The 12813-nt window shown below is 40.0% G+C and overlaps 1 protein-coding gene across 1 annotated transcript; it reads right to left on the bottom strand.

Annotated features, from left to right (window-relative positions):
- Nucleotides 1-2105: 2105 nt before the first annotated feature.
- On the bottom strand, nt 2106-8527 carry POLR1H (RNA polymerase I subunit H). Its single transcript, XM_060761044.2, has 5 exons — nt 8448-8527; nt 6024-6174; nt 5798-5895; nt 3805-3914; nt 2106-2541 (listed from the first exon to the last, which is right to left on the bottom strand). The coding sequence occupies exons 2-5, from the start codon at nt 6151-6153 to the stop codon at nt 2517-2519; spliced, it is 363 nt and encodes a 120-aa protein (XP_060617027.2). The 5' UTR covers nt 6154-6174; nt 8448-8527; the 3' UTR covers nt 2106-2516.
- Between the last annotated feature and the right edge of the window lie 4286 nt (nt 8528-12813).

Raw genomic sequence — 12813 nt, 5'->3', positions numbered from 1 at the left:
GAAAGGTAAGTGTGCATTATGCTCATTGGTTAGAATCGGCCTTCTAAATGACCTATTTATTGTTCAGTTTAGGAGTCCACAGTATCTGTAGAACTCTCTTCCAGCTATACATTTCAAATGAGTTGACAGATTTCGTTGTTGTCCTGCTTTCACAGCAATACATAGAAATGGGAAATACAGTGGCATGGGCAATCTTAACTTTAGAATAATAGAATCTCATGGTTGGAAGAGACTGCCAGGGCCATCAATTCCAACCCCTTTCTGTCATGCAGGAATCAAAGTACTCCAAACAGATGGTCATCCAGCTAGCTTAAAAACCTCCAGAGGAGGAGACTCCACCACTCTCCCAGGCAGTATCTTCCACTGCCAAACAACTCATACCATCAGGAAGTTCTTCAGGAATTTTAGTATTCAATGCTGTATCTTTATACTTCTAGTTCCATATCCTAGCTTTCTCCTGATCCCTTGTACATTATGATAAAAATAAATCATAATTACAATAACATGGATATTCAGTGATATAACTTTACACTTGACAACCTTATCTAGTTCATTCCTAGCTGTTCTTCCAAGTCTCAGTCTTCTGATTTATTTATTTACTATGTGTCCCCTGCCACATGTTGCTGTGGCCCAGTCTGTGTATATGTGTTTTGTGTGTGTTTATATGTATGTATGTATATATTTGTGTATATGTGTCTATATGTAGTTTTGACAATGCATTGTAATGTATTTTTTTATTATTATTTTGGCTTTTAATCTGTGTTTTTCAGTGTTTTTATGAGTGATTGTCACTTGTTGGCCTGATAGGTGTATTGTGTCCAAATTTGGTTTCAATTCGCCCAGTGGTTTTTGAGTTATGTTAATCCCACAAATGAACATGACATTTTTCTTTATATAAATTATTTAGCACACTTTTATCACACCCTTTTCAGCCCGAAGGCAACTTTATTATTTATTTATATTTGCGGTATTTGTATACCACCCTTCTCAACCCCAAAAGGGACTCTTTACTCCAGTCTCCATTTGTGAATGAAGGTGCAGAAAGTCATCATCCACTGTTTTTTAAATTTTTAAAATGTATTTTATTTTATCGCGTCAGAAGCGAATTGAGAATATACTGCAAGTTGCTTCTGGTGTAAGAGAATTGGCTGTCTACAGAGATGTCGCCTAGGGGACGTCCGGATGTATTACCATCCTATGGGAGGCTTCTCATATCCCCGCATGGGAGGCTGGGGCTGACAGACAGGAGCTCACCCTTCAAACCACCGACCTTCAGGTCTTCAGGACAGCAGTTCAGCTGGCACAAGGGCTTAACCCATTGCACCACCGCGGCTCCCTATTGTCCACTATAAAGTTACATAAACCATCTGATAGTTTACATAAACCATCTGCCTTCATCCCAACGGCCACTTCCCTGGCCTTGAAGGAAGAGAAGAGAAGGCAGGCAGTTATCTGATGGATTCAATTCCCTCCCTCACTTCCATTCCCTTTTTCCTTTTGTGTCATGTCTTAATTAGATTGCAAGCCCAAGGACAGGGAACTGCTTTGTTGCTGTTATTAGTAAAATGCCATGTACAGTGAGGATACTATATAAATAAATGATAATAATAAATAACATTTTTGTTTTCTTAATATTAAACAGCACTCCTACTTCTGCACTTTTACGAAGCTCTTGCTTATAACTCAGACATTAAGTTGACATGGTGAAGACTATTAGATCAGCTGTCAGAATTTAAGACACAATTGAAGACTCTTCTGGGAAACCTACCCAGTCAATTTTAAGTTGTGAATTTTAAACTGCACTTTATCAATTGATTTTTAAGTTGTATTGTTGGACTTTGTTGTATGCCTTTTAATAGTGTTTTAACTCTTGTTTAATTATGTTGTATCCTGCTTTGAGCCACAAGGAGAAGTATATTATTATTATTATTATTATTATTATTATTATTATTATTATATACAATAGAATGTAACATGGCCCAGAAAAATAACTGAAGATTTCTCACAAGCACCAAACCCAAGAAACTCACAAATTTGCAGTTGCAGAAGAGTGAAGGGAGGCCAGAGGGAGCACAATGTTCTGGGAGATAAGAGATGCCACTAGCAATAGTAAAACTTGCAAATATTTATTTATATAAGTTATATATATATTTTCTTTCTCCCAATATGGGAATGACGGCTGCAACAGAATGCTTAGTCCTCAATGTATTTAGCATTACTTTTCTTTCATTCCCCTGACCAAACAAGAGAGCCACAAACTGAATAAGGGTATAAGATTTTGGATGGCTGGCATGACCATCTCCCTGACTTGTCTTCTACCATTTGAAACTTGGCTGTTGGTGTGACCCACTGCTGATAACTACAGACGCCATCCACAAATAATCCATATCCATCAAGAAGATACTTCCACAGCAACTGAGTGCATTACGATGCCACAGCCACACTAGAAAGATTATTTCTAGATGTACAAGAAAGTGAGTCATTTCACATTTACTACTTTTCAGAAATCTGGTCAATCAAGAATCTTCCTTCTCCTGGAACCTGGAATTAAAACAACACAAAAATTAATTATCAACATAGTGCCTCCTGCCAATGACCCATACATTCAGAGACATTGAACCAGAAACCCATAGGATCCCTGGCATAATTAGAACAATTTTACAAACACCCCTGAGTGCTCTTTGCTTAAGAAAACTCTATGAAATTAATAGGAACTCCATTAGTCAACAGGCAACTTGAAGGCATACATATAGAACAACATTGTGATCAACCTCTTCCCACTTCCATGTAGATATTATTAAACATGAAGGATATGCGTTTTCCAAGAGCCTGACTGACATTAATGGTGCATATTTCTTCCATATACAATTTGAGCATCCCTTATTAGAAATTGTGGGAGTTGAAGTCCAAAACACCTGAAGGGCTGAAGTTTGCCCATCCCTGAATTAGAGCCATCTTAAAACAGTGCCTCCAAAACTCAGGCTCAGATACTCAGAAGGACGAAAAGCCAATGGGAGGTCCAGAACAGAAGCATTTACCTCCTAGCAGAGACTGCCTGCCCAGCCAAGCCGACAGGCTAATATATTTTGTTCTGCACAACAAAGACAAATAAAGTCTGAACAAAGTATCATACACCCTGTCAATTAGCGTACTATTATAAAAAGGGGACCAGTCAGTGCTGGCATGGATGCCAACAGAAAGGGTGGTTTATGCACATGAATTGGGAATGTGAACAGGTATAATGTTTCTGACAAACAATACAAAATGTGTCAAACCAAATATTAGGGACTGATTGGGTGATAACAAAAGAAATGGCAGTCCTAGTACAAAGAGAGGGAATAGGAAATAACAGGGAAATAAAGGAAGCAATAATTGAGTGCACACAAGCAGTGATAGTATTGGGATGGAAAGACAAATCAAAGTGGACAGTACATAAATGGTATCAGTATATGGTGGACCAAATGGAATTTGAAATTATGGATGTAAAATTAAATGATTCAAAATGTAATGAAAATAGAATGCGAGAAGTTGAAGAAAGATGGAACCAGGTCAAGAATTACATTATGAACAAGTCTAGAGATCAGGCTATAAGAAATAGAATACAAATGTTATACAGTATGTAAATCTAGAAGACTTGTCTCCAAAAGGATTAATATGTGAAAGAAAATAATCCTCATAGTGGTGGTGAGAATTGTAACTGTTGTGTTTGTATATGTGTATGTCCTAAAATAAAAAATATATTAAATAAAAAAATTAAAGTCTGAACAAAGACAGTAAATGAACAAGCAACTGATGATTTCTTACTTGCAGCGGATGCAGGTGTAGAAGACAGTCTGCCCTTCGTCTGCAGACCTCATCTGCCGAGTATGGTATGTCATGCCCTCCTGCCCACACTGGGGACACTTCCGATCAATCTGGAGGAAAAAGAGAAAACTACAACAGATTAGAGCTGCAGGAGGAATTCATGAGCATCCAAGAAGCTGCTGGAGTGGCAATATCCTGGCATGGTGATTTATATGCATTTCCTCTAAGGTTTAAAGACCCTATTTCCCTATCCAAGTCTGCTCAGACTTTTAAGATGCTCAGCAGAAAGTTTGATAATGCTGTTGAAGTGGGCTGTCTCAGTTATTGTTTCCATGAGAGCTGTGGGGTGCATCTACACCGTAGAATAAATGCAATTTGACAACACTTGAACCATTGCTAAATGCTATAGGATCTTGGGAGTTGTAGCTGTACAAGGCCTTTAGTCTTCTCTGCCAAAGAGTGCTGGTGCCTCAGCCCACTACAACTCCCAGGATTCCACAGCACTGAGCCATGGCTGTTAAAGTGGTGTCAAACTGCAGTCACTCTACAGTGTAGATCTGCCTTTTGTTCACTGCCTACTTAGACAAGACTTTCAGCTGTTAACAGGCTTCCAGCAGAATAATCTTTTAAGGCTTCCTGCAGAATAATCTTTTAAAGCTATAGACAATGCAATCGCTGTTGCTCGTTTCTGGTCTAAAACTATCTAGCAGTTTGTGTTCCCTTTATTTTATCAGTTTTAGATCAATTCTTTTATGCAATGCTTTTGACACAAAATAAAATAAATAAATAAATAAATAAATAGAGGTATGTACTTCTATTTTCATCATTGTGTTTCATAAATGCTTTTTAAACTTTTAAATCACAACTGGGTGGCTTATTTAACTTTTGAGATATGTGTGTATGTACACACACACAATCTTATAAGCTTCCTTGGGTCTCAAACTGGGAGAAAGGTGGGACATAAATGCACAAAACAAGGTGGCACACACGACTTTCCTCCTCTGCAATTAATAACAATCCTATGAAGTAGATGAGGATCCTATTAGCTATAGCAATGGTTCCCAACCTTCCTAATGCTGTGACCCTTTTATACAGTTCCTCATGTTGTGGTCACCCCCAACCATAATTTGAATACTGGTCTGGTTTGGGGGGGGGATTGATTTTGTCATTTGGGAGTTGAGTTGTAGTTGCTGGGTTCTATAGTTAACCTACAATCAAAGCGCATTCTGAACTCTACCAAAGATGGAATTGAAGCAAACCTGACACAAAAAAACTCCCATGACTAACAGAAAATACTGGAAGGGTTTGGTGGGCATTGACCTTGATTTTTGGAATTGTAGTTCACCTACATCCAGAGAGAACTGTGGACTCAAACAATGATGGATCTGCATCAAACTTGGCATGAATACTCAATATGCTCAAATATGAATACTGGTGGAGTTTGGGGAAATACACCTTGACATTTGGCAGTTGTAGTTGTTGGGATTTATAGTTCACCTACAATCAAAGAACATTCTGAACCCCACTAACGAGAGAATTGGGCCAAACTTCCCACACAGAACCCCCATGACCAAAAGAAAATACTGTGTTTTCTGGTGGTCTTTAGCAACCCTTCTGACACCCCTTCACAACCTCCCGAGGGGTCCCGATCCCCAGGTTGAGAAACACTGAGCTATAGGGTAAGTATAGCAAAACTGTCCCAAATAATAGCACAGCCTACATGGCACTACACCACCAGTCCTTTTGACACATCTTGTTCTCCCTTTGGAATAAAGCACAATGGGGAACTTGTGGCACCCCCAAATATTGATCAAAGACTTCTTCTATCATCCATCATCACTGATCAAGCTGGCTACGGTTGATGGAAACTACAGTCTAAATGGCCACAGGTTCTCCAGCCATGATAAAAGGAAATAGGATTTCATATGTTTTGCTATAGACACATGAAATTATTAGCATTATAATTACTCATTTCACTTCCCCATTCACTCACCAGTGGTCCTTTGACTGCTTTTCCTCCATCCACTTCCGAAGATGTGGTATCTGTCCTGTTGAAGGTGACTGATGTATCAATAACTCTCTTTTCAAATTCTGTGAAGTTAATAAACACATGTGTAGATAAGAAGCATATGTACTCTAACTCACCCATTTTTAAAAAACATGTTTACTAAATACCCCACCTCCGGTTATGGAATATTCTAGAGGCAGAAAGCCCTTACCTTGCACATCAATGAAGAAGGCGCAATAGCGACATGCCACCTTATCCTGAAGACCTGGTAATGGAAGGACTGTACCACATTCAGGACAGAAATCTAGTTCTGACTCAAAGCAGGAACTATTCTGTTCCATATTGACCAAGGAGAAGACAGACTGTAGGAGAGGGAAGATGTATAGGTTGAGCATCCTTTAATTATAATTCCTGTGCGATTAGAATCCCTCTGTATCCAGAGAGCCCACATCAACAGATTCAACTATACATGACTTGAATCTATCGATCTATCTATCTATCTATCTATCTATCTATCTATCTATCTATTTATAAAGGCTATGTTCGTTTTGAGTAACATCACAACTCAAAAACCGCTGGACTAATTGCCAGCAAATTTGGTCACAAGTTACCTACTAATCCAAGGAGTGAGCATCACTAAAAAATTAATCTTGTCATTTGGAAGTTGTAGTTCCTGGGATTTATAGTTAACCTACAATCAAAGAGCATTTTGACCTCTCCCAACGATGGAATTGAACCAAACTTGGCACACAGGACTCCCATGTCCAACAGGAAACACGAGAAGGGTTTGGTGGGTATTGACCTTGAGTTTTGGAGTTGTAGTTCACCTACATTCAGAGAACACTGTGGACTCAAATAATGAAGGATCTAGACTAAATTTGGCACGAATAATCCATATGCCTAAATGTGAACACAGATGGAGTTTGGGTAAATAGACCTTGAGTTGTAGTTACTGGAATTTATAGTTCATCTATAACCAAATAGCATTCTGAACCCCAGCAACGATAGAATTGGGCCAAACTTCCCACACAGAACCCCCATGACCAACAGAAAATACTGTGTTTTTTGGTGGTCTTTGGCAATCCTTCTGACGCCCCCTGACGACCCACCCAAGGGGTCCCAACCCCCAGGTTGAGAAATGCTGTGTTAAGGCCATCTAGTCCAACAACCTTCACCAGGGCAAGAAAACATAATCAAAGCCCTCCTGACAAAGAGCCATCCAACTTCCCCAGCTTCCTGAGCTGAGGGTTAGGGTTAGGGTTCCACATCTGAACATTAGGAAGAACTTCCTGACTGTGAGAGCCGTTCAGCAGTGGAACTCTCTGCCCCGGAGTGTGGTGGAGGCTCCTTCTTTGGGAGCTTTTAAGCAGAGGCTGGATGGCCATCTGTCAGGGGTGCTTTGAATGCAATATTCCTGCTTCTTGGCAGGAGGTTGGACTGGATGGCCCATGAGGTCTCTTCCAACTCTATGATTCTATGATTCTATACACACAGAGACATATGTATATGACAGATATTGTATCATAGATTTTCAAAAGGTCCCTAAAGAAGAACAATTATATGTTGCATGTTTCAGAGTAGGCAAACCAGACAATCAACACTGACAAAGAAACAACAAGAAATACTATTTACCTGCAAGCATAAAGAAATTACATCATTATCTATATAAATAAAAATGTAATGTTCGTTTTTGATATTCATAGAACTCAAAAACCACTGGGGGAATTGACACCAAATTTGGACACAAGACACCTAACAACCCAATGTATGTCCTTCACTAAAAAAAAAAATATGATTTTGACATTTGGGAGTTCTAGTTGCTGGGATTTATAGTTCACCTACAATCAAAGAACATTCTGAACCCCACCAACGATGGTATTGAACCAAACGACACACAGTTCTCCCATGACCAACAGAAAATACTGGAAGGGTTTGGTGGGCAGTGTCCTTTGGTTTTGGAGTTGTAGTTCACCTACATCCAGAGATCACTGTGGACTCAAGCAATGATGGATCCACAACTCTACAAGAATACTCAATATGCCCAAATGTGAATACTGGTAAAGTTTGGGGAAAATGGAATCTTGACATTTGCCGGGATTTATAGTTCACCTACAATCACAGAGCATTCTGAACCCCACCAACGATAGAATTGGGCCAAACCTCCCACACAGAACACCCATGTGGGCCACAGCAACGCGTGGCAGGGGACGGCTAGTTATATATTAGAAACCAACACTTTCTCATTACTTTGTTTTCCAGATCACTAGACTGGGCCACAACAACACATGGCACCAACACACACACACATAATTTAAAAAGCAAGAGCCCTGATTTTACTATTTTATATAAGCAACTATGCCATTGTATATACAGCATTGGGATTAGAGAATGCATGGGCAAACTTGGGCCCTCCAGGTGTTTTGGACTTCAACTCCCACAATTCCTAACAGCCGTAGGCTGTTAGGAATTGTGGGAGTTGAAGTCCAAAACACCTGGAGGGCCCAAGTTTGTCCATGCCTGCCTTAAGAGCTGGTGTCTCACCAAACTTCAAATCCCAAGTGTAGATGCACACCTAAAAAGCAAAAAATCTTAAGTAAGCTCTGAGCCTAATCTAATGAACAGCCCTGATTCTTACCGACTCTAATCCAGGTGCTCCACGTGGGTTCACAGGCAGAACTCACTTCCTTTCTCGGAGAGACGAGCTCGGAGGGAACTTGAGCTAGAGCGCCTCCACTCCATGAGCACTTCCGCTCTGTTTCAAAGCGGAGATACAGTGTAGCCAGTTCTATGGGAGCTTAGCACGTTTGATTATTTAGTTTAGTATTCTGTCCCTTTGAACACACTCAATGTCTTCTTCCCCTCCGTCTTGATTCTCCTTTCTCCAAATAATCGGGATTCAAATGTTCTTTTTTATTGTATTGTTTTAACTGACCACCTTAATTAGCATTTGATGGCTTGACAGTGCCTGGGGGAATCTTTTGTTGAGAGCTGATTAGATGTGCCTGATTGTTTACTCTCAACAAAAGATTCCCCCAGGCACTGCCAAGCCATCAAATGCTAATCAAGGTGGTCAGTTGAAACATTCACACCTAGCTCCAGTGGACAAGAGTCCTTTGTCCCACCCTGGTCATTCCACAGATATATAAACCCCCTTTTCCTAGTTCCAACAGACATCAAATGCTAATTAAGGGGGTCAGTTGAAACATTCACACCTAGCTCCAGCAGACAAGAGTCCTCTGTCCCACCCCAGTCATTCCACAGATATATAAACCCATTTTCCTACTTTTCACTACCTCTGAGGATGCTTGCCATAGATGCAGGCGAAACGTCAGGAGAAAATGCCTCTAGAACATGGCCATATAACCCAAAAAAACCTACAACAACCCAGTTCTTTTTATTTTTGTAGACAGTCAGATCTCTGTATCCACGGGTTCTGTTTCCACGGATCCAGCCAAACATAAATTTAAAATATTCCCCCCTCCACACTAAAACAAAATCTCAAAAGCAATAATAACTATCATACACCCCTAGAGGACTCATCATACACTTTATTTATATTTCGCCCTTCTCCCCTAGAGGACTCAGAGCAGATTACAGCATCTACATTTATTGATTGATTGATTTACCATATTTATATACCACCTTTCTCAGCCCGAGGGCGACTCAGGGCAGTTTACAAACGGCACAATTCGATGCCCCCAACAACATAAAACAATTAAAAACATTTGGCATAAATAGTAAAAACCAATAAAAACCAAAATCCTCAGCATCTCATTACTAAAATCATTATCCAATCATTATCCAGTAGAATACCAAGTATGCAAACTTTGTGTGTTGTTTGTTTGTTTGTTTGTGTTTAATGCAATACAACTGTTTTGGTTTGCTCCTGACACGATATATAAATAATTATCCAATTGCATTGTCGTTCCGTAGATCAGAGTTGTCTGCTACACTGCATTTGGAAATGCTTGCTCAAAAGGTCAAGTTTTAACTTTTTTGCGAAATTATAGGAGGGTGGGGCCGATCTGATATCCCTAGGGAGGGTGTTCCACAGCCAAGGGGCCACTGCTGAGAAGGCCCTGTCCCTCGTCCCCGACAACCAAATTTGTGACGAAGGCGGGACCGAGAGCAGGGTCTCCCCAGATGATCTTAGAGTCCTAGATGGTTCATAAGGAGTGATACATTTGGATAGGTAAGCTGGGCCAAAACCATTTAGGGTTTAATAGGCTAAAGCCAGCACTTTGAATTGTGCCCGGTAGCAGACTGGCAGCCAGTGGAGCTGATGCAACAGGGGGGTTGCATCAGGGGAGTGCTGCTCCTGTTAACAACCTGGCTGCCGCATGCTGGACCATTTGAAGTTTCTGAACAGTCTTCAAATGCAACCCCATGTAGAGAGCATTGCAGTAGTCTATACGGGATGTAGCCAGAGGGTGGATTACCGTGGCTAAATCAGACTTCCTAAGGTATGGGTACAACTGGTACACAAGTTTTAACTGTGCAAATGCTCTCCTGGTCACCGCCAAGACCTGGGGTTCCACACTCAGTGATGAATCTAGGATCACTCCCAAGCTGCGAACCTGCAATCCCCCGTGTATCCCCGTCCAACACAGGCTGTAACCCTATGCCCTATTCAGCCTTGCAACTGACCAGGAGGACCTGTCTTGTCTGGATTCAGTTTCAACTTGTTCGCCCTCATCCAGACCATCACAGCCATTATTATTATTATTATTATTATTATTATTATTATCCTTCTTAGTAGCAGGCAAACATAGGCAAATAGTCAATGCATTTACAATCATATACAATGAGACACATAAACACAAACAAAGGCAGAAGCAAGTTTTGTTTTTGCCATTTTAGGCAAGTGACATTTCACCATGACATTGTATATAACACTATGTAACATTTTTTTAAAAAAAAAATCTGTTTCTGGTTTGAAAGTGTTTCCTGTTTAATAGTACAGTACTTACTTGAAAGTAGTTGTCATAGTCCAGAAACTTCGTTTTTTGTGACTGCCACGAACTGTGTTGAATTGGTTGAGATTTGATGAGAAATTGAAAAACTATAGCAAGATGTGTTGCAGGATGTCCCGCAAAAAACGAAGTTTAATAAACCTTTTCCACGATCTTATGATAGAACCAATTAGAAAATGACATTTATAATCCACGAACAAAAATAGTGTAATGGGACTTGTACACCCATGGATTTTGGTATCCAAAACCCAGTGAATGGCAAGACCCTACTGTACAATCAACAGATGTAAAGAGGCATTCAGTCACACATTTTGTGGAACCAATCTAGAGACACTTTGTCTCAATCTTTCTCTCTACTTCTCTGGTTGGATCTACACTGCCCTGTATCACAGATTATCTGCTTATCCCAGGTTATCTGGCGGTGTAGACTCATATAATCCAGTTCAAAGCAGATCATCTGAGATAAGATCCTGGAATATAGGGCAGTGTAGATCCAGCCTCAGGCCTCTTCTCCACTGCTATATAATCCAGTTCAAAGCAGATAATCTGGATTTTATATGGCAGTGTAGAAGGGGCCTCACTCTCCCTGGGGACTTTATGTTATAGCAGGGCTTCTTAAACTTTTGCACCTAGGAGACCCCTTTTAGCCCAGTCATATTTTATGTGACCCCAGATATATAGGTATACAAAATTGGTATAAACATCAAAAATGTACTGGTAGAAAATTGGGATTTGCAAGGTTGGCTAAACATGCTGGGTTTCCTTTTTATGAAGTACAGCTGAAGCATCTTCTGCAGAGACTACTGTAAACACTGCACAACAGATTCATGTAAATGGCATTCAGAAAGACTTTTACTGTTGCCATTTGCAGGGGGGGGGGCACTCCAGCATTGAGCTCAGGGGACCACATTTGAGGTTGGGCCCAATTGTTTAAGAACCAATGTGTTATTAGGATAAGATACAGGTATTATTAACAAACCATTCAAATCACTGCATTCTCAGGCCTGGCTACCATTCCATTCCTGTCTATCACTTTGCTTCCTATCACTTTCCATCTCTCTTGGCAGATTGCTACAAGTGAACATTACCTCCTCCTGCATATCAAAAGTTTTGTGCATTTTTGTCAGTCATATTCCCTAAAAAGTGTATTCAGTGCTTCAGACTGAAGTTTTTGCCATTTATTTGAATAATGCCACAAGGTGGCACCAACTCTGGAAAAAAAAAGCTGTGCCTTTTTAAAGTATACTTTTCTCCTCAAAGCTAATCTCAGTTGGGAGATTATCAAAACACATCCAGTCTGTCCCATCAAATCTTGGAAGCTAAGCAGGCTCAGCCCTGGTTAGTACTTGGACGGAAGTACCACCAACAAATACTAGATGCTTTAGTCTCTATTTCAGAGGAAGGAACCAGCAAAACTATCTTTAGTATTCCTTTCCCAAGAAAGCCCTATAGAATTCATGAGGCATGATGAAGGCACAATACAAGCATGGACAAGGCCAGAGCTCTTTAAAGTTTTCCCACTTGCAGCCCCTTTTCCCCTGAACTTTTTTTTACATGACCCCAGATATATAGGTATATAAAATAGATATAGAAAGCAAATGTTTATTGAAAGAAATTTATTTTAAAACAACTCTTTGGTTTACATATAATGTTACCATTTATTTAAGATGAAAGCGAACATACATACTAATGAGATGGGTGCATTTGTTTATTTTTACATGAAGAATTAAATCTTGGTCGAATATTTGATATTTCGGCATGTAATAATAATAATAATAATAATACACTTTATTTATATTCTGCTTTATTTCCCCAGAGGGACTCAGAGAGGATTACAGTTTTACATATATAAGGCAAACATTCAATGCCTTTTTACATAGTGAACAAACAACATGCAAAACACAGACAGAAGTAAAGGCCTCCCTCTTTCCATCTCCGGCATCTGGAGGTGATGCTCATCTTCAGCCATGGGGAGGTGCTCTTGTTCCATTTTTCCATACTGAGGAGCCTATTGTCCATAGACTTTCT

This window comes from Anolis sagrei, chromosome 2 (genome assembly GCF_037176765.1).
Source record: "Anolis sagrei isolate rAnoSag1 chromosome 2, rAnoSag1.mat, whole genome shotgun sequence".
NCBI lineage: Eukaryota > Metazoa > Chordata > Lepidosauria > Squamata > Dactyloidae > Anolis > Anolis sagrei.
The sequence above is the reverse complement of the archived record's forward strand: the minus strand, read 5'-3'. Positions and strand labels throughout refer to the sequence as shown.